This window comes from Syngnathus typhle, linkage group LG13, assembly GCF_033458585.1.
Source record: "Syngnathus typhle isolate RoL2023-S1 ecotype Sweden linkage group LG13, RoL_Styp_1.0, whole genome shotgun sequence".
Classification (NCBI taxonomy): Eukaryota; Metazoa; Chordata; class Actinopteri; order Syngnathiformes; family Syngnathidae; genus Syngnathus; species Syngnathus typhle.
Window position 1 is genome coordinate 10492261 of NC_083750.1, and position 25581 is coordinate 10517841.

Consider the following 25581-nt stretch of genomic DNA (forward strand, 5'->3'; position numbering starts at 1 on the left):
TACAAGTGTTTCCTTGTGTTTATTTACAGAGCACATCAAAACAAAATTCAATTTGCATATACAAATAAAGTTATACACAGAGGTCCAGTATACATGAGGTACACATACATGTGGCCACGTTTAAAATCACTGTAAAGACACTGAGGTGAGATAGGCGTAAATAAAATAGAAATACATGTTATGTTTTCCACAGACAATACGAAAACGGTGGCTTCTTCTTCTCGGACAGACAGCAGTTTTCAAAATGTGTGGGAACAACTCCCTCTAGTGGGCACCAGAAGACTTGCGGGGAGGCGCAGCAGCACGAAAAGAACAAACTTAAGACAACTTCAAATATAGAAAAAATTGAAAATCAAGTTGATGCATCACCCTTGAAGCGCTAGACAAGTGAAAGCCCATTTGCTAATTCTTATTGAGGGCACGTTTTGCCTATAGGGGGCACCAGAGTCAAAATGAGATCATTTCATTGAATTGTTTTTAAATGTTCAATTGGCTCAGTGTCCCGCAAAATCATAAATGGGAATGCGACCTGGCAAAAGGGACAAAAATAAAAACACAATTACATTTCGATATAATTGGACCAGTTTGTGTCGTTTGGGTAGAGGAATACATAATATATATTAAGGTTTACTTCAAATAATCTTCATCTCACACACACAGACACTCACTCTTTTTCATGTAAATGTTGACAGCTGTCATACGCGTAAAACTTAGAGGAAGACTTATAATGCATAACGTGTTTAAGTATGGTTTAAAAAAATAAAACATTTGTATGTTGCATAGTTTATATATGCACGCCATGTATCCCATGAAACCAATCTACTATATACACGCACACCGCTCGTGAGATGCATTCTTCTAATCAGCAATGTTAATGACCGTTAATAGCGAGATAGGGAGAAAAAAAAAATCTACGGGTGTGACAATGACGTCATGAGAGTCCACCAAGATCCTGCTGGTAATCCTGCTCCGTTTACAGTTCCTCGGATCCACCTACTTACTCTTGATCATCACCTTGGAAACAAAGTTGACGATGGCGCTGGCCGGCTGCTCGGGGTCGTGCTCGGCAAAAAGGTGGCACACGTTGTCCATGGAGGTGCCGCTTTTTCTCGCCACGAAGCCAAAGATCCTGCGCAGGAGCCAAGAAAAGGGTAAGAAAAACATTGATTGATTTCAAAAACGTGTAGGGATGGTGTTCTTACTTTGCTGATGAGCAGCCATCCCTTTTCCATCTGTTATGAGAGAAAAGGAAAAAATGACCACCTTGATGCAACATCAATATGCCAGCCCCAACAGCGGTCATTCCCGTCATCTCACTCACTTTCTATCTTGAGGGTCCAAAGCACAGAATATGACCGTGTTGACGTTGTAATGCCTCCTGAAGAAAAGCCTACAAAGCAAACAAGATATATTAATTAGCACTCGTGACAGACATGACTGGATCTTGTGTGTTGGACTCACTTCCTCTGGTTGTCAGTGAGGGTGATTCCTTGCGAGGAGACCTTGAAGTGGACCACTGTGGAAGTTGGAGGGGGGTTGGAGCTCAGAATCATGCCGGTGGCTTTCTGCACCGCCTGCACCCCCGTCAGCGACTCCATGTCCACCGAGCCCAGGAACCAAACGTTACAGGCTACAGAGATGGGAATTGACCATTTTTGGTAATTGTGTCACTCGACAGCCAAGCAGTGTAAATTTAAACCGAACGAGGCGAGTTACCTGCTCCTTGTTTGAGCAGTTCCGCGGCAGAGTTTGTGACTGACTGAGACGTGTTCTCCACCACATCTTCGAGAGGATCTAAAAAAAAAAGTTGGAGGGGAAAATCGATAATTTCAGATCAAAATATGATTCACATAATATAAATCAAATCTTATATATATATATTTTTTTTTTACCTCTGTCTGGTATGATGAGTTTACAGGGCAGGGCCAAGGGAGTTATTGAATGTTGGCAAACCAATGCAGTTAAACTTCCTGTAAAACAAAACCTGGTTTGGTGGGGAAAAAATACATGCAGGGACTTTGATGCGTTCAGATTATCGAATGTTGCTAAATTGAAAAGGGTTTGGGAAATCTTGGATTGTAAAATGCACCCTTGAACGCCAGAGGGCAGCAGAGCGCCGCGCCCGTAGCGACAGATAATTACTAAACTGGTTATCGACTGTTTAACTGAAAAACGTTAGAGAAATCTTGAATTGTAACATGCACCCTTGAACGCCAGAGGGCAGCAGAGCGCGGCCCCTGTAGCGACTGGATTGACCTTGATTTGCCAAATGATGTCACTCACCAAAATAGGGCTCATTGGGGCAACCCTTCAAGCGAACACCCTTCTGTGAGCACTCAATCAGGAAATGGCGCACTAATTCATTGGCAAGATCTCCACCTGCCAAACACACAAAACCAGATCATGACTTCATTGCAATTGTTCTGTTTTCGAGAGATTCCACGGCTCCTCTGGAGCAAAAGCAGCAGGTCCGTCCGAGCTTGCCGGGTAATTCCCTTCAAAGACGTGAAGTTGCTGCCACTCGTGAGATGAATGGGATTATGATTCCACAGGAGAGCCTCGGAGGGTGTTGGGGGCGGCCAGGAGGAGCTGAGGAATGTCTGGACACAAAGGCTTGGAGAAAGACCCGCTCCTTGAGATGGGTTGGGTTTCACACTAATAAGAAACCACAATGGACTAAGCTGAGAGTGCGGAGGGGGGACCGTGTCATGATGTCACCACAGGTGCCTTTGGACCGCGTCGGGACCACGGTGAACAAAAGGGACAGGTGCGTGTGTGTGTGTTGAGAGGGTTCACATAAGCAGTGGCCAGAAAGGTATGTCCGTACACTTTGTGCTGAACTTGAGAAAGGATGCACACGCTTTTATTGTTCCACAGAAGAACGGTGAGATGCAACTCTTTGCGTCACGCTGCAACGTGTCCAGAGAATGTTCGGTTTCAGAAATAACTCCTCACTTCAGTGACCCCCATCGACGTGGGAAAGGAGGCGGCTGGGATGGATGGAGCACCTCCTTTGTTCTAGGCTGAAAGATTAGCGGCTGATCTGAGAGCTATCAGACAGCGGCGCTCTGTTTTGCTTCATGGCGATGACGCCCCTCGTACAGTGAAGACTCTCGGGTTCCACTATGAAGGCGACTACAGTGGACGGTAACACGAGATGGCTTTGGAAGTGATTCCCAGGATGTCCCTGAGACTCGCGTTGCAGTGAGGCCATTTTCTTTCCCTCCCAAAATTCATTCACTTAACGTTTGCTACCGCCACATACTCCAAAATGTTCAGGTATCAAATGTGTTTCGTACCTTTTTTGCTCTGCTGGAGAACAGAGGCCGGGGGTGTGGCCACCTTCATGGCCAGCCCGTAGGCACCTCGGAAGGAATGGCTGTCCCGCACGATGAAGCAACCTGGCTCCTTGTCCTTTAAGACTGAAATGGCTGCGCCAGACAAATATTTTCAGCGAAAAATGAAAGAAAAGTCAAACCTGCATTGAATATTGCTGTGAGTATGAAGCAAAGTGGAATGTGAGGGGCAACGTCAGCGCATTTCTGCCACTAGTGGCCGCCTCTTTTTAGGGCAAGACCTTGGTCCAGCTTGACCTTGTGGAAACGAGTTAGCATACCGTGACAAGTCAAGTCAATTTTCCGCCATGTTTTGCTCACATGCAAAGTTGGAAGCTCATGTTTTGCAGTTTTCCATTAGCCATCTGTGTCCAGTATGTGTGCTTCGAATTTGAACGCCATCAGATTTAATGGATGTGTTTATTTTTAACACCGCCTTGAAGTTAACCGGAATGGGCCACTTCCTGTGACTTTTCACAGCCGCAGGTTTTGGAGACATCTACTCATGATGACTAAGATGAGTCTGGTTTTCCAGGATGAAGATGATTTTTTTTTTTTGACCATGTGAAAGCCAGAACAATTTGAAGGGACAAACTCACCTTGGTCTCTGGAGATGTCAGGCTTGTACCAGAATTTGGATGTATCTTGTACAAATTTGACCGTAACCTGCTTGCTGGCAAGCACATCTGCAAAACAAACAAGAGCAGAGTGAACTTTGCGTGCTCGTCAAGGCCACCGGCTTGCTTTCGTAGCTCCCGCCTGGCTCACCCGGCAGAGGCGAGCCCGTTCTCGGGATCTGAGCCGACAGATCCGGCAAGACGTTGGGGAAGGGGATACTCAGGGAACTCGCGCTGTGCGGACTTGAGAATCCGCTCGGTGCAGGGGATGCTGTGCCCCCATGTTCCCCATCTGGTACCCTCTTCTTCTCAGGCAGATGCGGCAGCTGAGATTGATTCTCATCCAAGGAGAGAATCCCGTTTGGGGGACAGTGTGAGTCATCCTGTTCGTCAAAGCTTTGGGCGGGACTGTGGCCGAGGGCGTAGCGAGCCATACGGCTTCGCTGGCTGCTACGAGGCGAGCTGTGGCCGTTGGGTTCCGGGTGGACGCCTCGGTGGCCGTAGTCCAGTGAGGGGGAGTGCTGGGGGGCTTGCCTGTTGGAGGGGAAGCTGTTCAAAGAGGCTTGACGGCTCAGGACGGGGTGTTCCGGCCAAGACTGGTTCACTGATGGCCTTTTGTTGTAAAAAGGGAGAAAGATGAGAGCACGTCATTTCATATTCGGAAGCAGATGGACGAAAACGTACCCCTCATTCCGCTGATGGGAGCCAACATTGGAGGCGGAATGTGTCGTCCGGTGGCAGTTGATATTTGCCGCATCGACTCCAACGTGATTGACCATCTCTGAATATCCCCGTGATTCTGTGCGAGTCAAGAGAATTACTGACGGCGTTTCTTTCCATTTTGTATTTGTTTGAAGCGAGAGGGAGGAAGTACAGGAACGGCCTCATCATTGGGAAATACTGCCCCGAGAGGAGATGTGGATCGAGTCCAATCAATATTGTGGTGTACAGGAAATGAAAACAGCAGTCGTCAATCTTTATGAGACCACCTAGCAATTATTTCCGCCACAAATCAGATTTAATTGAGCGCTCTGACATAGTTAGCTGAAAGCTCTCTGTTGCTCCACTTGCCGTTTCCTTGTTTGTATTTGCCACTGTGTACACTTTCAAAAGCGGGGGGGGAAGAAAAGTTTGTCTTTGTGTCAAACTTCCTGGCCCACGGTAACCACGGCAACGAGACAGAACTGAATGTAGCTGAGATTCTGGCCCGAGCGTCTCTGCTTTTAAGAGGCGCAGCGGGGGCGGCGTTTAGTTCCCAGGCCTTCCGAGCGAAAGACCGACAACTGCGGGCCGCAACGCCGATACGGGGAAGTTGAGTCGAAATGAAATACAGGACGGCGATATCGTCCGTCTGTCTCTTTGTGGCCGCGTTCAGATTTACAATCTTGCTGCGCACTAGCAGAAAGGCTCCACGATGAAAGGATTAAGTCCGTTTCATTGAAGTCCTCCGGCCCATCCTGGTACCACTTCTTAGCTGTGGGAGCAATCTAGAAGATAGACGGTCTTCCACCACAGATAAAGCCCACAAAACCAAAAGCATTGAATCGAACCGAGGAACCCAAGATGGGTCAGGAAATGGTTTTTGGGTTTCGCTCTGAAAATCAAGCGAGAAATTGTCTTACCGTGGTCTGTCCGGAAGCCTCCGTAGGAGTGAATGGCAGGTGGAGGCGTTTGCCGGAATGACTGAGTAAACTCTGACACATTTTTCACTGAAACCATCAAAACGAGACATTTGTTATTTCCGTATGCTCAAAATAAGGTGGCCTCCACATTTGACAGGATCACAACTTAAGGACTTTGACAGACCGTATGGCGTAGGTGGAGATATAGGGAAGGCGGGAGTGGGCGGAGCCACATCACACCCGGCTTCGACCCTGCTGTCTGCGTCTGGACCTTGCGACCCGTAGTCAGCGCTGTCGTTCCTGCACAACACGGCATGCTGGAGACAAACAGGACAAGTTGCCATCAAGCCAACGTCCGGAGGCAAACCTGCGCCGTTGCATGTACCTGCTGGGATTGCGGCGAGTACGTCCTCTGGATTCTGTACTCCTCGCTTCGCGTCCACCCCGAGCTGCAGAACCTTGCGACGTCGCTCCCTTGACGGCTTAAACTCCGTGCCACATCCCCGTCGTTGGACTGGACAACTGGACGCGCAGAACCGTAGAGGAATCATTAAACGGGGGCCGAGTTCATTCTGGCAGGTTGATCAAAGGCTAACGCCTGAAGTCGTGTTTTGAAAGGACAGCTGAGGAATGCGAGGGAGCAATCTGGTGGGCTACTGTGTGTGGGGGGTTGCTCCGAGTACTCTGAGGAACATCACCATTCAGCACATGGGTGTTAATTTGATGTTCTCAGGACTGTCAAGCCCGAAGAATGCTAATGATGCCCAAGTGCTAAAAATGCAGCTCATCAGTCACATTGTCTAGTGAGTGGACCAGAGCTGTCATGTCTTGGTGGTCATTTGATAAGCAACAATGCATAACCCCCCCCCCCCCCCCGCTCCCTTTGAGTTTGACTCCGCCCCTTTCTTGCAGCTGATACGCTCAGACAGGTATTAGCTTTGTTTGAAGCAAATGGAAAAATGTTTGCCTGCAGGCTTACAGATCTTGGGAATTCCTCAGGCCAAGCTTCCCCTCCCCTCCCCTCCCCTCCACCAGCCGCAAATACATGCTGGAGTTGTGATTCACGCACACACCAGATGGATGACTGCCTCTCCTTTCCGCCTCATTAGTTTCCTGCTCAAAACAGCAACTTGAGTGCATGGCAGCTGTCATTGACCATTCCGAGTTAAGAGAGTGAAACTTAATAACCTTGTTGTTTTTCTAAGCTTGACTCACTCAAAATGGTCATGTGTGACTTTTTTTTTTGGGCATGGTCAAGATCATACTAAAAGCTATTTTGATTGCTAAACGGGAAGTAGCCTGTTGCTTTTCACTGGTAAATGTATTTGTTGAGCCACAATGTTCAAAAAGCCCCCCCCCCCCCCATCTCTTTCTCTCTCCTGGTGCACTATGCTGGTCCTCCTCCAGATAGCTAAACGGGCAGGCCTGAACAACACGGCGACCTGAGAAACGTACTGAAAACATCTGAAAAACGCTGGCAGCAAGCCTGCTATTTCTGCCACTCAAACACGCTGGGTTGGGAGGGGGGCTCTTCACTTCACTGCACAGTGGACAAGAAATAATGGTCTGGACTTTCACATGCTCAACTGTCTTACCCATCTGCTGCGCGTCGTTCTCGCCGAATCGCAGATGGATACCGTTGGAGCGCTCGGAAGCCGAGCCGTTGACACGCGCGCCGCCGTTCCTCTGGATGGAGCCGCTTTTGCTGGAGGGCGGCGTGAAAGTGGGGTCCAGGTCCATGATGAGCTGATTGAGCTGATCGATGGAGTTGTCAATATCCACGGTAAGAGATTTGAACTCCTCGTCCCGTGTGTTGTTGTTGTTATTGTTCAGTGCGGCTTGTTCCTTGCGAGGAACCGTTCCTCCCGGAGAAGACGTGGCCGGGTTCCGCTGCTCCGAGGTCGAGCCTTGTTTGGGCGAACTGCTCCTTTGTTTGTTCCCTTGGTACCTTTCTGCATCATTTCCATCCTCGGGCATGAAAATGAACTGTTGCGCAACCATCTGTTGCTGGCGGACCCACGACTGTGTGGAATAGCTTCCCTGTCTGTAGACATGCTTCGGCACGGAAGCGATGCTGGGGTTGGAAGTCACCACCGAGTTGATCCTGGGACCAATGTGGCCCCTTCTCGCCTCGCCATAATGTCTCTCATAGTCCTCCATAGGACAAGATGGCGGGTGATGGAGCTGGTTCTGGCTTTGCTGCATTTCCTCTCCTCCCGGACCAATGAAGCCGTCGGAGAGCAAGGAGTTCTGGCTGCTTTTGTGGCAGGAGGACGACAAGGTCCCGAAGCTGTCCACGCTATGCAGATCCTGCCCCGTGATGACCTCATCGTCCAGAATGTCCGTCTCCCTCTCTTGAGGACTTCTTGAGGGGTCGCCGTTAATGTGCACTTGAGCCGGGACTATCTGATGGATGGCCACTCTTGGGGCCGGATCATCCATCTCCTCAAGCGAGGGGTCCTCCACTCCGAATCCGCTCAACAGCTGTTTGAGCTGAACTTTCTCCTGTTGGCTGGGACCCTGGTGGGAACGGACGGCGGTAGAAGTCACGGCCGCCGACGAAGCTGCGGGTCTGTCCGCCCAGAGCGAGGTGCTGGACAGGCCTGAGTCGCTGCTGACGGAGAGGGCGTGATCGCTGTGGTCGGGGCTGGAGGTGGCCGAGGTGCTGCAGGTCCTCGCGACCAACGTGGGCTCTCCTCCGTTGGGGGTCTTCTTGCTCTGTGCTTTATCCTGGCTTAGGCTTTGACAGCGCGCCACTGTAACATAGGAAAGAGGTCTATTATTCAAGGTAGTGGCTGGTGAGAAGATTTTTTTTTTTTTTTTTAATCACAGGTCCACCACTGTTGTTGGACATCCATAGAAGTTAATAAATACACAAGATTGGATTATATAATATAAGGGCTCCAGATCTTGACAGTTGTGACCCCTGCATTCCTCTCCCTGCTACGATCGAGCCACCCTTCTCTGCCCCCTGACCTTTGGCATATGTCCAAACAACCTCTTTAATGCTCGAGAAGCACAGGAGGTCAGTGGTATGTGGCCGGGCCCGCTCATCATCCATCACGAGAGACGTCGGGATCAACACTAGAAGAATTTGCTCTCGCTGCTAGTTCAACTTTATGAATCCACTGAGGACACCCAAAAAAAACCCCACAGACTTCTCACTTGATCTATCGCCTTCAGTTCAAGACCATGATCAGATCTAAAGAGCAGACATGCATGATAATGCTCCCCCTCCTCACCCCCGCCGCTGATGTGTGACTATTGGCTTACCCCCCACATGCACAAACACACAAGCGGGAACGCGCATCCGGCTTGCCGGGCCGGGCCGGCTCGGCTCGGGCCTCCTCCCGCAGCTTCCCAGTAAATCCCTCTCGTAACATTCCGAGCAAGGTGCAAGCTGCTTTATAGGCAGATGTTTCCCCCTACGCGCTGACCATCACCCCTCCGTCATTAAAGCCTAACAAATACTCCTACCTTTTTTGCAACTCGCAGGCGGAGAATCCACATCTCCTAAGAAGTTGATGAAGAGCCGAGCCCACGCAGCAGCGCCGCCGCCGCAGCGGACACGGCTTTTTCCATGCCGGATAACGTTCAGGGTCAAATGGCTGGAGTGAGTTCTTTCCTCGCTGAGAAGGTGAGTGTGTTTGCACTCCACACAAGGAGTGTAAAAGGTTGCGGTGGGGTGGTGGGGGATCTCCAAATAAGGGCAGAGGAATGTAAACACGTGAGGCGGGGCTTAGAGGGGGGGCGAGGGAAAGGCAGGAACTCGACCTCCTGCTCTACATGAGGGGGACTACCCCTATCGGAAGGGGGCGGGGGGATGCTTTATAGGCTCCGAGAATGAAAACAACATTCCTTCCTGCTGATTTTTCACTCTTCAGAAAGATACTTTTTAATTAAAGCAGTTGCCTGGCACTCTCCGCAAGAAGTGGCAGCCCGGTAGTTGTCCTCCTCTCGCTGGCGTGTCATTAAATCACATTCCTGACGTCTTTAGCGTACAATATGGTCCAGAAACAGATGTGGCCCGCACTCAATTATGGGCTGCTGTAATCACACTACCTTCAGTGTGGATGGGAAATTCTACAGTGCTCATTCTCTTGTGATGATTGGTGGCTTGCGGAGTGAAAAACAAAAAAATATGCTATGAGTTTGGACCAATCTTCTGATAGTAGCATGTTGTGGAAATATGACAAGGGCTATGTAACATTCCATCTCAGTGTGTGCTCAAATTTTTGGAAATTTTAATGAGACTATTTGAATAGATGTAAAAGATATTTATTTTTTTCAGAATTTTCCTGCCATTTTTGACCGTCTGCTGCTATTTTAAAATTTTTACAAATGGTGAAATTTCTATAAGTCTAGCACAGCAACTATTTGCATTTTGTCCGCCATTTTGACCATGCAGCCACCCCCCCCCCCTTTTTTATTTTATTTTTTAAATTGCAACATTTTGACAGAAGTTCCCATTGCATATTATATTTGTTGGCGCTACGTAGTCTACATAAAAACTTGACGTCAAATATGACGAAGCAAGTATCACCATTTGTCACTTTTTGAAAGTGATTTTTTCCTTTAAGACAAACGTGCTTGGTTTAACTGCTGTAAAAGTTAATAGTTCTCAATTGCTGTATTCCACCCAAATTCTATGTAGCCTTGTCGCCTGTGGTCAGTCCCAACACAAGTGTCGTGTCAGATTTTTTGGAGGATCTACAACTATGCAATTATAGAATGCCCTTCCTTAAATTCCTTCAAATCCAACATCCCAACTGTCCATAATTCGAAAAATGAATGCCGATGCTCCTTTCTTCCTACTCGGCAAGCAACGACTCTAAACTACAGTAGCCCCGACCGACGGTGACATGACAGGCGGTCAGCTACCTTTAAATATTGACTTTCTGCAAGATTACATAGCAAGTGATGAGAGGGCAAAATACACCTATTCACTATTTCTCCTTTAATAAGCAACTTGCAAACGTTTCCAGCTGTTAGCGCCCCTTTTTGTCAGTAAACACCCTCTCTGGGCTGCTTTTGAATCCCTCTCTTAATTCACACATAGAGCTAAAACACACATTGGTACTGATTGGAGGAGAAAAAAAAGCCATTGAAGTAAATGAGTCCCCCCCACCACCCCCCACCATCTTAGCACTCTTGTGGCAAAGGTTTTAGACTTCCTCGGGTTGTGTCGCTTTGGAGGCTGTCAAAAAAAGGGACGCGGGGTGCTGGGAAGAAGATGTAGAATTCCCACAAAGTCTCGCTCGGATGTCGTGTTTGCATGAGAAAGCGGGGCTGTAAATATCCCACATGAACGCTTCGGAATCGAGCGAGGGGGGGTTGCGGCTTTGTTCATGTCTCCTTTTTTTATTTTCTTTTTTTTAATTGGGACATAAATGTTTATGTGAGCATAACACAGCGCAACTTTCATAAAAGTGAGTGATGGGAATTGGGTGGATGGGGATCTATTCTGGGAGGCTCTTGTGAATGGCGCCGTTGCGTGGAGAACGCCGACCACGGAGGGGACGGCCCGCCACCAATCTCCGAATGCCGAGGTTGCGCGATGGTTCAAGCGCGCCTACTCATTTGATGCTAGAAAGGCCCTGAGAACTCAAGTCTCGCTGCCTTTGAAGCCGCCGACGCTCACACATATCAACACTCCCTTCTACCTCATTGAAGCCAGTTCCTTCCCTCCATTTTTGCTCGCGCTCGTCCTCGTTAGCATCGCGGTCGTTCGGCGAGAATTACCGTATTTTCCGCACTATAAGGCGCACCGGATTATAAGGCGCACCTTCAATGAATGGCCCATTTTAAAACTTTGTCCATATATAAGATATATACATTTGGCCCGCGGGCCGGACTTTGGACACGCCTGCTGCAGTGGCTCAATATTGGTCCATATATAAGGCGCACCTGATTATAAGGCGCACTGTCGGCTTTTGAGAAAATTGGAGGATTTTAGGTGCGCCTTATAGTGCGGAAAATACGGTAGCTGAGAATTTGACGAAGCAATTGAGGGGTACTTAGGTGCTACGGTACCTTCTGCGTCACACATGTTCTGGTAGGAGTCCCAGCGGATCAGGGGGTCGGCGGTATTGTAGTCCACAGTAACGTCGGTGCCGTTGTGCCATCTGTCGGCACCTGAGGCCAAAAGAAACATCATATCTAGCAATGCGCTCCCTTTACGACAACTTTTGCTGAGTAATAACTTTGAAAATATCACACCAGAGAGCAATGCAAAAGTCATCAGATTCAAGATCATCCGGGTGTGCGATTCTCATGTCCAGTGGATTTATTTATCTTTGACATTTTTCTAAGAAATATGTGTTTCGTATTTGCTTGGAACCCGACGATCCTGATCCTTGTATGCCTGATAGCATAAATCTCTTCATATAAACATAGTATGCAAAATGAGGGGGGCATGGATTGATTTTTATTGTAAACTCCAAAATATTCTTAAAAAAAAAGTCTGATAAACTGAAAAATTATTTTTAAAAAATCAGATAAACCCACTGTACACAATTCCCACCCAAACGGAGGTTGGCTCTTGAGCGCTTTTCTTTTCTAGAGCTTTTCTTTTTGAAATCCAACTTACCGGGAATCTTTTCCGGTCCCTCCGAGAAAAGCAGCTCAACTTTGCCGTACTCTGGAAATCTGGAATCTGAAACGACACAGGGATGCAAGACGTGTAAATTAAACCTGGCATGCTCCTTGTAGGCCAGACGAGTCAAGACTTGTTTTTCCTTTTTTTACCTTTGTTGGCGGATTCCATGTCCTCTTTATCAAACATCATCTTATAGCCCTGCACTGCTCCCGTGTGGAACTGCAGCCTGAAAATCACCTCCCGCTCTGAAGAAACCTCACTCTTGTGGTAACATTTAATCTAAAAGGGGAATATGAAAATACGGTCAAGTCCTGATGTCATCTGAGGGTGTATTGTGCGCTGTTTATTTTCCTTACCATAATGTCCCCTTTGAGAAGCTGGGCAGGCTCCAGGGTGACGCAGATCCGCCCTCTGTGGCCTGAACCGATGTGACTGTCATGCAAAAAGTTGCAATCAAAACAAACTCTCAGGTCGCAATAAGGATTCCACAGTGAGTGACGGCACAACTTACTAGATTCCAGATGAATACACCGCTTGCATTCCCTGGTAGACTTTGACGTACGGTCGACATACTGGGAAGAAAAACAAACAAACGTGCATTTGTAGGATTTGTGACACATTTGCGGGACACTTAAGCAGTTTTGTGCCATAATTTCCATTTATTAAAATGTGACTCGGCTCAAGGGCTCGCTTTAGCTGAAGTCGGCCATGTGTCTGAGCATGTGTGTGTGTGTGTGATGTGGTCACGGCTGAGTGAACTCAAACGCTGCAGCTGTGCATGCCATGTAAAAATAAAGTGAATAAATATAAATTTAAAAAAATAAAGTACAATTTAAAAACAGAAAAAATAAAACAAATAAAAATAGATCAATAAATAAAAAAGTTTTAACCTCCAGAGGATTCAAAGTTGGGGATTCCGTGGAGGATGATGTAATGCAGGAATAAAGGCGAGGCGTTGATCTTCATGGAGCCGCTTAGGAGGCTGTTGAGGATCCAGACATAGCTAAAAACGACATATGGAAAGCTTGAAGAGTGACTTCATGTTTCTTAACATCAAATTGAAATTCTTCCTTCTTCTTACCGCTTCTGTGACGGCGTCATGAGAGCAGAGACTTTATCATCGTAGTATTTCCTCATGGCGAAACGGTCCAATGCTTGATCAGCACTTTGAAGGGAATTGGGGTGTGGGAGGGGGGGGGGGATGCTTTCAATTTATTAAACACTTCCAGCAACAATGATTCAACTTGCGCTGCCCCTGTCATTAAAGCGCGTTAACCCCGACTTGTACAAGGTCAAAAGTGGCACACATGCATACACACGCATAATGGAGACGAGTGAAAGTAAGCCGAGGGACAAGGGATTCCCGCAGAGAGGAAGAGAATGGCAGCTTTAAGTAAACAGGGAGGCGGAGACCAGGGTGTGTGTGCACAACTCGGCCATTCAGGCGTCCCTAAAACTAACAAGCGTGAGGGCCTTTTCACCCAGACCCTCACCCGTGCCCCCCCCCCCCAAAAAAAACTATTCTTTTGTAAATCGGACGCATTGTTTTCCTCTCTCTTGCTCTGACTTGTGAGATCAGCAATATTTTTCTGACGAAAGACTGGCTACTGTAAATTTGTGGAGCCTCACCGGCTAGACCGAGTCGAACAGTCACAGTGAGTGTCCGAGATGAATAGATGTCATGAAAGTGACACCGTGGCCGGCAGCTATTAAGGTTTTTCTTCTCAGGCTGATTCATGTAATTCTATATGGGGTGATTCACCGCTTAAATTGTGTGGTTTTCCCTTTTTTTTTTCTCTTTGTCAGCCTTTGAATGACATTGACCTTGAATTACAAGAGGTAAACAAATGACTTGACTTATTTTGCGGTCCGCCGGATGAGTCACGGCGCATTGTTGTGGTTTGTTCGCTGCCGACTGGGAGTGGGCAAACTATGACAAACGTTGTCTAGAACACGAAAATAGACAGGAGTGCTTGCTTACCTGGCCGATACGTCTGTGAAATGCACAAAGGATGAAATGACCACGCCGATTCTCCCTTTGCCGCCCTAGACGAACGAGTCATCGAAATGCAAAAAACACAAAATGAAAGGCTTAGTCTGGAATTGAAAACACTTTTTTGCCCATTCAAAATAGAATCACACGGGGAATATTTGAAATGAGATTTTAACATGATCCAAGTCAAAGTCATTTTGTCACAACTGATAAATAACTAGTTTTTAAATCAGAGATTAGTAAAAACTGCTCAACATTTGAAAAAGTTAAATGGTAATAAAAATTGCTAGTAACGTCTCTTTCTTTTTTTTTTTTTAAACGTGAAGACACTTTGCAATTTTTGTATTGACATAAAGCCGACCAAATATAATTACACTCCGGGGCAAATTTGGCCATAGTTTGACATTCCTTCTTTAAGCTCATATCAGGGTAAAAATAAATGACCAAATTTTGTTTTTCATTGGCGATTACAAGGCGGAAAAAAAAAAAATCCTTGCGAATACTCACCCTGCAGTGGATGACCACCACATGCAGCGGGTCGGCATTGAGCCAGCTCTCCATGGCTTTACAGATGGTGCAGATCTTATCTAGAGGCGGGGCGTGCATGTCAGGCCAGCCTGTATCCAAGGTCTGAAAACACACAACAGGTTGAATTCGGGTTAGTCCAATTTCAGAGACGGCAATTATTGTTCTGATGAAGACAATCAGAAAAACAGCAATTACGGCACTGACGATGTATTTTTTTGAGTGACCTCAAACCTTATTTACATACCTTTGGATTCATTCTTGACAGATCATGTCTTTTCTCTGACAGGTTGATAATCTGCGTTATTTTGATGATATAAATTACAGATGAGCTCAGCGTGAACAAAAAAAAAAAAAAGTTGGTCAACACTTTTCAACAGCATTCGACTGACCAGGTAATTGTCTGCGTGCTTGGACTTAAGCATTCGTGTGACATCTTTGAGATTGTGAGCGTAGATCTCTTCCAGGCATCCCCGAGGGAAGGACACGGCGATGATGCGCTCCGTGATGTACGTCAGGTCCAGCTCGTATCCCTCCTCCATGTTGAAAGCGAGATTCTCCTATCACAAGAGACCCGATGAATCGATCGCCGCCGCAGGTAACTCGGCTCGAGTCAATATTTGATGATCAAAGTCCTCGCTGCTTGTCATTGTGTCCCAGTTTCTCGCCGCTATATTCGGAGATTGACCTCAAAAGCAGATTGCGTGGCGAGTAGGCGTGTTTGCACAGTAACCGTCGTCATCTTAGCAATGGAGCGACTTGTTTTATTTGGAAAGATTAAAAGCGCTTATCTTGCAACGAGATATTTAATAGCGGTGAGATGACAGCAACAAGTCAGCAAGGGGGGAAAAAAAAAACTCTAGTTGAAACATGTTGGCCAGAGTGTATGGCGTCTTAGTGATGAGGTCATGACAAGAGACTTCCTGGCCTAGGCAAGAAAAAGCAAAGGCCAAAAATACCTTTCAAAAGTTGTCAACAAAAACACAATTTATCATTCTTATTGTGTTAGCCTTAGCAAGGTGAGTGCTGCAAAAGAATTTCAGAATTTGATCAGAGTTTGATAATTGAAAGTTCACCCTGCTTTTTTTTATTTTTATTATTGTTTCAAACTTTACAGTGTTAAAGAGGATTAATGTTTTATTGTGTTACAGCTTCCTGACAAATAGCCCTTATCTAAAAGTCGTTTTTAAAAAGGCGGGGCTTCCTATCAACGTTGCAAGGATTGAGACGATGCTGAATTCATTCACACACGGCCAATTGAATTAAGTGCACTCTCATATTTGTCATATTTTATGAGCGAGATGAAATCATGAATCCCTTGACACCGGCGGCATTTCTTGATAAAAGACGATCCAAAGACTGGATCCAACAAGCACGCAAACAGTTTCCAAATGAAGCGAAACCATATCATCATCCTTCTCATGTGACCTTCTGATTGTCAACTATGATGAAACTATTGACAGTCAAGAATGTGGTTGACAGTCAATTGTGAAATGACCGCAGGCTACATCCCGGCCGGCGCTTTGAAGGGGGCCCGAGAGGGAGCCAACCGTTTCAGACCGGCCCAATGAAAGAAGCCGTGTGTCTGAAGAGGTCATCGCTCCGGGAAACTTCGGTGAGTGTGTATGAAAGCCTGGCAGAAAGGAAGAAAATGTCAACTAATGGTAAATTAATGAGCAGTAGTTAGGGTCGACCTAGCTTTGTACTTTTTTGGGACGTGTCAAAGATTAGATTACAATCTAAGCAACACTTAACCTCCGTGCGACCCGCTGTTGTGAAAGTATTTTGTTTATACGCAGAGACGAAAGGTTGAGTAAGGTTGGATTTAATTCCACACCTCTAGTCAGTTATCTCTTTATGGTCGTTGCGACACTCCTACAAAACTAATGTTTCAAAGTCTGGAAGTGATTGGACTTAAGATCCGCACCATCAAGACTTGACTATAATCAATCGGAATTCTTGACAAAACCATTAGAATCAATTAGCTACCGACCGCAATCTAACCTGGCCGAGATAACGAAATGTCTGCCGTCACAAACTATTGTCTAACTAAGCAATAAGAAAATCAATGGTAAATTGCCACAGCCCTTATCCGAGACCACGACGTCTCCCATTCATCGGCCCGAGCCGACACGAGCGACTTGCCCCGGCACGCACTGCAGATAATTGCTCTTTAATTTGCTCCCACTGCTTTTGTTCTGCTACGAGGCGCAACATTAGCTCACAAGACGTTTTGATAAGGAGCTCAAATCCCAAGGCCACCCATGGCACTCTTGGCAGGGGAGCCAGCCTAGGCAAAGGTCGAAGAACATAAAAAAATAAAAAAGTGATCGGGTCTGCGCCCAACAAGCTGCGGCAGGATGTTTGGGGGATTTGGGTGTGTCTGGCTCACGCCACTCTTTGCCCTGCAGGTATATTTGGACTCAAGCCTTGTCCTCAATCCATGCATCTAAAAGTGTAAGAGCTTCAGGAAAGAGAAGCAATGTAAACAAAGCTCTATTCAGGAGCCCCGCCCTGTCACCTGGCCATCATTTGTTCGTTTTTTTCCATGGAATATTCCACAGTTCCCATTCCCGAACGTCGGCAACTCGTTGAATCACGGCCTTTTGTTTGTTTTCATTTTTGGAAGTTCATTGTGATGACAAAAGTTGGCAAGAACTTTGCATACTTGGCCGTCTTGGTGAATGAGACTGGCTTGAATCGCGTCGATGTTTGTTTGTGTCTGAGTTTGCCGGTTGCTACATGCGTCGACAAGCTGGCTGGCTGTGTTTTCCATCACCGACGGCGATGCGGTCATCATCGTGCCAGATTATTTCGGCATACTCGGGGGAAGCAAGCTGAATGTCTGAGAAACTTTTTACATAACGTGTTAGTCGTGAACTGAGTTCAAATCCCATCGAAATGTTTTTATTGTCACGATTAAACCAGCGGTTTGGGAGCTGAGAGGCGGGTAAGAAAAAAAAACAACAACTCCATTATCCCAAACGCAGATAGTTTTACCGAGCAAGGGCTCCATCTTGCCAATTTGTGAGTCATGCGGCATTTTTAGCCCAATTAAAGAAAAGTGCGATTCCACCGCAAACCTGCCGACATATGAAAGCAATCTCAGGGGTCCAACGACTTCAATCATTCAAACTCCAAGAAAGCTGACATGATTCAAATACACTTGTGGGGCCCTTGGTGGTTTTTGGGACATTTGAATGGACATTCATACTCATCTGGCATGTTCTTTTTTTTAATTACTTTGTGATGCTTCTGAACTCGTTATATGCAAATAGTACTGTATGGTATCGGTGGCGAATATTTGGGGATCTCAATAAGGCACCTGGTACAACTACGGGGGTCCTCAGTATCCGGAAGTCGTTGACAGTGAGCGGGAGTTTCGCCGGGTCGTGACTGTAACTGCCACTGTTGTGTGTGTGTTTCAGTAAATGTATTACTTTAACAAAAAAAAAGTCCATGCGTGCGACATTAGGCTTTAATGTGAGCTCCATTTGGGGCTTGCATCGGTTAAACAATAAATCATCGAACTTTTCTGGAGGTTGAAAAAAAATGGATCAATCAACATTGTGGAACTAAAGTAAATGTTTTTGTGTTGTAGTTCTAGACTCTTGTTTGCATGGGAGTATGTCGGGAAGAGGCAGGAAGCGGTCGGGACGGGTATTTTTCACCGCTCAGTCAGACATAAACAAGAGCGCACATCTCAGGGAGCTTGTTTAGTTGCATGATTGCGTAACGTGCCGTGTTGGAAACAGTCAAATCTGGTGATTGCTTGTAAAACAGGAAAAAAGATTTTTGTTGCCATGTTTTCGGAGAATCGCATTCTGTAAAACTTGAATTAGTTGTCTTCTATGTCATTTTGGTTATGTGTCACGTCAAGCGCACCATTCGCTAAAAACACTTGACGTTTATTTTTCCTTGTCATGTGTGAGGTTTCTTGTTCACACTTAGAAAATCAGAGGTCAAGTGATGTTTAGAATCTGGTTTTGTGTCGCAGCATTTACCCCCAAAAAAGGAATGACAGATTTATCAATCTAATTTTTTTTCTCCCAAAATAAATGAAGAAAAAAAAAATCCCATCATAATCACAGCATTCCTTAAAATCCAAGCTGACATGAGTTTCTTGACTCTTGATAGTTCAAATCAAAGAATGGCCTAAGTGGCTGTGATTAGCATCATTATTCTTCCAAATGTCTTCATACTTGGCAGGAATCTCAAACTGCAGGAAAGCATGCTCAAAGTGACATAATGGGATCATTATAAGGCCAGAATTTGGTCCTGCCTTTTCCTGTCATGTCCTCAGGCAGGCTCGCACCCATTTGGAACTAAACGAAACCATAAAATAAAAAAAAGCCACATATTGGGAGAAGTTTTTATTTTTAGCAAGTTTATAAGCTGGAAGGCTAACATGTATTTGTCACACATTTTTTATGAACGGAGGGGAAGAAAAACAACACAGGCCTCACAGGGGGAGGAAGAAGAAAGAAAAAAAGGCAGCCTGGTGGTTGCCTTAGTACTCCCTCATTATCCGTTCCTATCCCAAGGTCATGGTGGAATGTGTCCCGAAATGGATTTACATTCCCACTCTCTCCCTCCATGTTCATCTCAAGCATTTCTTGGTCCTTCCGCTCACTTTAATGGCTTTCACATGGCAGCCAAGTGGCGGCAAGTCCTTTTACCAAACTTACGGTGCTTTATCGCAAAATCATTTGTCTCTTTTAGCCATCTTGCAGCACAACATTTTTTTCTCCTGTCTTGCTCGGCCTCTAATGTTGGAAGAGATCGGCCTGCTGCCTTTAGCGGAATGATGCGTGAGGAGGGTGAAGATGGAGGCATGTGGCTCAATTGAACTCCCATGGAACGAGTGACGTGAAAATGATGGCTTGCCCGAGGCTGATGTGTGCGCCAAAGATGATTAAGCAATAGAGCCGAGTAAACACCGAAGAGACTCGGTCTCATTTGGAACGTCCGGCTAAGTCATCCACAATAATGGCTGCACGTGGTACACATTATGAGCTGCGCCCAACATTGCACCGAAGCATGGAAGCAAAAGTCACGGAGTGGCACGGCGAAGCGTTTTCTACGGCTTTTATACAGGGTCTGCTAAATTTATGGGGGGGGGGGGGGGGGGGGGAATGACGATCTATTGAGAATAGTGGAAACGGACCAGAGGAACTTAGGCAACTTTTAATGCAAACAAACACAACTTGTATTTTGCTAACTATTTATAACTAATGTAACATAACTATTGGCATTCATGGCGAGGATATTAGTTAGCACAACAAAGCAAGCAATTTGTTTGCTCCAAAACTATTTGGGGACAACTCTTGTTTTTTTTATTAGAAAAAAATAGAACCAATTTTAGTTCAAATGACTTGCCAAATTTTTTTTTATTTTTTTTATTAGAGTTCAATTGGGAAGTTTTAAGTCCACACAACTTTTTTTACATTGTAGTTATGGTGGCCTCATTTAATGCTTGCAAGGGCTCGAATATGGCCCGCGGCCCCTAGGTTTCCCACCACTACTTTAAGAGGTCAGGCTGACAGGCATACTTTCCAATAACAAGGCTAAAAAAATACTTTCACAAAGTGTTCTCAGTTTGAATGACTCCCTTCTCTGTCCTCAGAGTCCTGTTGAAAGTAGTGAACGAATACACACACGCGCGCGCGCGCAAACACACGCACACACATAGATATGAGGACACGGGCCAAAGGTAAATACTGCGTGAAACTTTCTGTTTTGCTTTTGCAAGCCCAATGAAATGAGTTAGGGGGGTGGGGGGTCGCTGAGGGGGAAAAAAAGCGCCACTGTGCTCCTCCGCTTTTACCTTGTGAGCAGGCAGAGGTTAAAATCCTCCCTGTAGATGGTAATGATTGACTATGTGAAGGTGGAGGAAAAAAAAAAGAAGAGAGTTCAGTCTTACTTTAGCAGGCTGCGTGGAAGCACTTTCAGTAGGCTCGCTTGGACCTCTTTTGTCAGTCAGAGGTGCAGAAAGGGTTGAGAAAGTGTCGGAGGGAGGTCACAGAAGCCTCAGCCCGTCACGGAGCGCGCTCATTCCAGCCGAACCTTTGGACAATCGGAGGGGACTCAAGATGGAGCCCAAACACTTGGGATTGAAGTTGTCTTATTCTGGGAGGGCGTTGAGGGGTTCCTTGCAGAGTTGCGCTGAACCGCTTCTCCTTCGTTACCTTGGCACGCTTTCCTCCAGTCGAAGCTGCTGCGCGCTGCAGTTGCCGCAAGTCCTGGCATGGGGATGGTCCTCCCACAGCTCCACTGGGCCGTCTCGCTTGGATTGCCCACGCCCCCCTTTTCAGCCCGGCCCCCCTCCAGCCTCTTCTCTCCCTCCCTCATTTTGCGCGTTTTTTCACACGCACATTTCCTCCAGACACCCCCTAACCGGACGACCCCTCCTGCCCCCATTCCTAAATCGTCCCATGTGGAGAAGAGAATGGAAATGAGTGATAGTGCGCCACCTAGAACAACACTTTTCTTATGTTATCTATGATTTATTATAAGCCGATTGCTGTTTTTCATGGTCTAATTTAGACTGTAGATGATTATTTTTATTTTTCTTATCATCTAAAATAATGTAAAAAAAAAAAAAAAAACTAGATGCCAGAATTAAAAACAGCTCGTTATATTGCGTCGTAGTGTAGCTAAATACTAAATACTGTACACAATTAATACTCTTTTATTCAATTGATCTTTGGACGTCATTGACTCATGGATTGGTCTTATTTTGTTCTCAAAATTTTAAGCTGTTTTATCAACAAATGAGAATTTTAGCAATTTATTTCACATTTAAGTGTGGTTGTAGATGAATATAAAATCCATGAAAAAATGTTGAAACGTATTTGCCGTATTTTGTAAACAGGTCATTGGCGCCGTCTTGTGGCAGGAATCGATACTGCTCGCCTGAAAATGTTTGCTTTAACTTTTCAAATACATTTCAGTATATATAATACATGAACACAGAGCGGAATCAAAAGTGGAAACAAGATCTTTATTTTTTTTTAAGGAATATTAATGACAGTAATATTTTACAGCTGATCAGCACTTTACTAAGTCAGTGTTTAAATGCACAACAGCATTTGAATTGAGCTTTTCTTCATTCAAGATAGAACATCAAAACTCAAGCTACAACAAAATGTTATTTAAAAAAAAAAGCAAGAATTACAGAAACTAAGTTGAACAAGCATTTTCAAATAAAACACTGCACTCCTCAATAAAAAAAAAGCCAAAATGTATATTATATATCATTTACGCAAGGCTGTGGATTATAATGAGTTTAAAAAAAAAACACCAGCTCCAAACACTCATCTAAACACAATTCATATTCAATTCTTAAACATCCCAAATTCTCATATATACCATAAAAACCTTTAAAATGTTTAACAGGAAAATAGTTAATACAAATCTAGTTGTTAGGCAAGTTATTCTTTTAGTCTGTTCTGTGGACTAAAATGTTGACCTAATAGTTGGCACTTGTGTTGTTGGATGCAAAGCTATAGCTGTATGTAGACGAATAATCCACACTGCCTCTACGAGACCCACTCCTGGAGCCAGACCTGGAGCCAGAGCGAGATCCTGGGTTGGAGACATTGTAAGGACTGCTGAGTCCCTTTGATGACACCGAGGAGGCCTGCAACATCTTCATCCCGTTGCTCTCTTCCACCATGCAGCTATCCATGGCATCCTTATAGGAGATCTTCAGTTTGGTCTTGGGACAGGTCAGGTTTTTCGGATAGTTGCGGACATCCTGAAGTTTCTGTGCCCCCATGCCGTCCAGCCAGCTTTTGCGAATGGCCTCCTCAATGCTAATGCGTTTTCCAGTGCTGGGCTCAATCAGGCCTCCGGTCATGTATTGGAATTCCAGGAACCTCTGGCCGGCATCGTAAGGTAGCCACGTCTCCTTCACTGCCTCCGCTGCCGACATCCTCCTCTTGGTTTTCACATCCTCAAAGCCAAGATAGGCTTTCTGCGCCGCCTTCAGCTTGTTGGCCATGGCTTCGTCGATGACACACTGATGGACGGCGTCCTGCAGTGTTAGTCTCTGTCCCGTTGAGGGGTTGATAATTCCTCCGGTGCACGCTTGGGCCTCCAGGAGCCTCTGCGCCGTGATGGTATCCACGATTCCTCTTCTGTGCGCCTCGGGAATGGTGATCTTCTCCAAGGTCTCAGTGTCAAATATGGCCGCCACTGGGCTCTGGTCATCAAACATCTCCGGGGGAGAGACGGTAATGGAAATACTATTGAAGCGCTTGCGAACGGTCGGAGAAGACGGCGCGGCCTGGGTGGGACTGCTGCAAGTGATCACGTCGGCAGCGCTGCTGGTTGAGATGGTCAACTCGGTGCTGCTGGTCTTACTGGAAATTTCGTCAGCAAACTGGGTCAAGGTTAACTTTCCAGAGCGATACTGATCGAGGGATTTCTGGTCGATGATTCCACGCGCCATGCAGTCCTGAATGTCGTACTGGGTCCCCGTCTTTCTGTCTACTATCACCAAGCGTGTCGATCCATCCGAGCCTTTGATAGTGATTTCTTCCCACTCGCATTCCTGCTCTGACAAGTCCAGAAAGGTGTCATAGTCGATTAACTCGCGGTGATAAGCCTCTCGCACGGACATCTCCCGATTAGTGTCCGGGTCAACGATCACCACCCGCCTCTTGCGGAGGACGTTGCTTCGGCTCTCTTGTACTACCTTGGCTTTCTTTTTGTCTGTTAGAGGCAGGAGTATCAGGCCGGTCTTGGGATCCGTGATGCATCTCTCCTTTAGCTGCAGATACGTCAGGTTCTCCTTTGTGTTGGGGTCAAAGAACCCTTTGGTGTCGTCCCCTTCGTAAGTTAGGATCTCATTCATCTCCTGATCAAAGTATCCTCGTTTATAAGCAACAGAAACGTCAATTCGATGGCTCTCTTTCGGGTCAATGATCCCACCGCTGGCAATCTGAGCCTCGAGCAGACGGATTCCGTGGCCTTTCTCGATCAGACCTTTCTCGATGGCCTGGAAAAGGGAGATTGTCTTTCCTGTGGCAGGGTCGGTATATCCGGTAACGGCCTTTTCCGCAGATAGCAACTTGTTCTTAAATTCTTTTCCAACCAGGCCTCTCATTGTTGCCTCGTCTACGGTCAAGAAGACATTGTTTACCGGGTCAACAATGAAGCCGGACGCAGCCTGAGCTTCAAGGAGCTCCAAGGTGGTCCCCCTCATGAGCAGACCTTCCTTCATTGCCTGATAAAAGGGCCATATCCTGTCGTTGGCCTCATCATAGATCCCTGCGATGCAGGTCGATCCATAGAGGTACGACTTGAGCTTATCCTCGATATCTTTGAGGGTGAGCTCACCTTCTTCTATCCTTATCAAATCGTTTTCATTCAGCAATTCAGAAGCGAACAGCTCCGGCACAGAGACTTCTCCACGGAGCCCCTTGACCGTCATGGCTTTTTCTGGGCCCTGAAGCAAGAGTAAACCGTGAACGGGTTCCACTGTGCACTTCCTCCTCAGGTCACCATAGCTGGTCTTTTCTCCTGTTGTTGGATCCAGGTAGCAGGCGGGTCTTCTGTTCAGAGCCCTGTAGAGCTCCTCATCGATAAGATTGCGATCCAGGGCCAAATCTTTGGGCAGGAACACACTCAGAACGGGGTCTAAGATACCCCCGACGGACTCCTGAGCCTGCAGCAAACGGAGCGCCGTCTCCTTGTCGATTCGGCCTTGTTTGCAAGCCTGGCCCACGGATAACACTTTCCCCGAGTAGGGATCCTTAAAACCGACACTGGCAGCTTCAGCTTTCACCAAGGCGTCTCTGTCTTCTGTGTCCACGATGCCCCTGGAGCAAGCGGTGTCCACGGGCATCTTCTCATTAAAAGCGGGGTCTGCTATGTAGCCCGTAGCCGCTTGAGCCTCCAACAACATGAGCGCGCTCTCCGGGCTCAGCAGCTTTTTGTTTTTGGCTTCGGTGAAAGGCATTTTCCCTTGAGAAGCGGTCATCATGCCGGCGATAACGCCCGTCCCCTTGAGATTCACTTGGATGTCAACGGCGACCTCGTCCACGGTCTTCTTGCCCTGCAGCAGCAGCTCCAGGGTGGCCTTGCTGATCACGCCGCAGTCACAAAGCTGGTGAGCTGTGACTTTGCGACGCACCCCGTCAAATACCAGCTTGGAAGGGTCGATGGTGGCCACCTTCATATCCGTCTGCGTCTGTCTACTCAACGTACTCGGCCTTTTCTGCAACCTCTCGATCTCTCTCTGCAGCGCGTCTCTCTTGAGGCTCAGCTCCGTCACCTCCTTCTCTGAGCTCAACAGCCTGCTCTTGTAACGTTCCTCGACACTTCGAAGCTCTCTCATCAACCTCTCGATCTCGTTCTTTAGACTCAACCTGTCTTGATCTGTCTTGGACCTATCCGAATCCCACTGCCTGAGCTGGGTCTCCTTCAACTCGAACTGGCTCTTCAAAAGGGTGAAATCCTTGAGAGCGCTATTTTTCTCATCAATCAAGCGCTGCTTGTTCCGAAGCTCCGTCTCCAGGGAATGTTTGATGCGGGCCAGTTCCTCTTCCAGGCGCTTCTGGCGGTGTTTGTCCTGGTCCAGCAATTTCAGCTTTGAAAGCAAATCATCCCTCTCCAGCAGCACCGCGCTGTACTTGCTTTGGGACTCGTGCACCATGATGGATGTCTGCGGAGATAGAAGCAAACAAAAGATTACAACGCGCCAACGGAGTTTGCCAAAAACAAACATCTGCTCATGTGAGTTGCATTCGGCCGTTAGTGATAGTTGAAACAAATCTTTGACATTTACAGCCGTCTTTGGCAGTGAATAAAATAAAAGCAGATCTTAGTAGCAGTGGCATTTTCTTACAATTTCAATTTAAGGCTCCATAATTGTTCATGCAAA

The 25581-nt window shown here is 46.6% G+C and overlaps 2 protein-coding genes and 1 long non-coding RNA gene across 4 annotated transcripts in view; 1 reads left to right on the forward strand and 2 right to left on the reverse strand.

Annotated features, from left to right (window-relative positions):
- Positions 1-15232, reverse strand: LOC133165382 (tensin-3-like). 2 transcript variants are annotated; one of them, XM_061295000.1, is made up of 26 exons: positions 15083-15232; positions 14938-14988; positions 14673-14795; positions 14154-14218; positions 13254-13337; positions 13063-13175; positions 12684-12744; positions 12529-12604; positions 12322-12451; positions 12164-12229; positions 11608-11709; positions 7170-8330; positions 5960-6096; positions 5759-5891; positions 5575-5661; positions 4637-4751; positions 4104-4564; positions 3935-4021; positions 3300-3431; positions 2284-2379; positions 1893-1970; positions 1717-1794; positions 1462-1630; positions 1322-1390; positions 1203-1232; positions 1-1129 (listed from the first exon to the last, which is right to left on the reverse strand). In XM_061295000.1, exons 1-26 carry the CDS (start codon positions 15230-15232, stop codon positions 994-996), a joined length of 3990 nt encoding a protein of 1329 aa, XP_061150984.1. In that variant the 3' UTR covers positions 1-993. The 2 variants fall into 2 exon arrangements, with proteins under 2 accessions (XP_061150984.1, XP_061150982.1); XM_061294998.1 differs by having other exon boundaries at positions 11596-11709.
- The window catches only part of LOC133165423 (uncharacterized), a 17663-nt gene continuing 7235 nt past the window's right edge, over positions 15154-25581 (forward strand). Inside the window, exons 1-2 of the long non-coding RNA XR_009717595.1 lie at positions 15154-15288; positions 16194-16305. This is a non-coding gene — a long non-coding RNA (uncharacterized LOC133165423). The remainder of the gene's footprint in view (positions 15289-16193; positions 16306-25581) is intronic.
- dspa (desmoplakin a) overlaps positions 21680-25581 on the reverse strand; it is a 13341-nt gene continuing 9439 nt past the window's right edge. The window contains exon 24 of the mRNA XM_061295065.1: positions 21680-25362. Within this exon, the coding sequence (XP_061151049.1) occupies positions 22162-25362 (3201 nt within the window). The 3' untranslated portion in view covers positions 21680-22161. The remainder of the gene's footprint in view (positions 25363-25581) is intronic.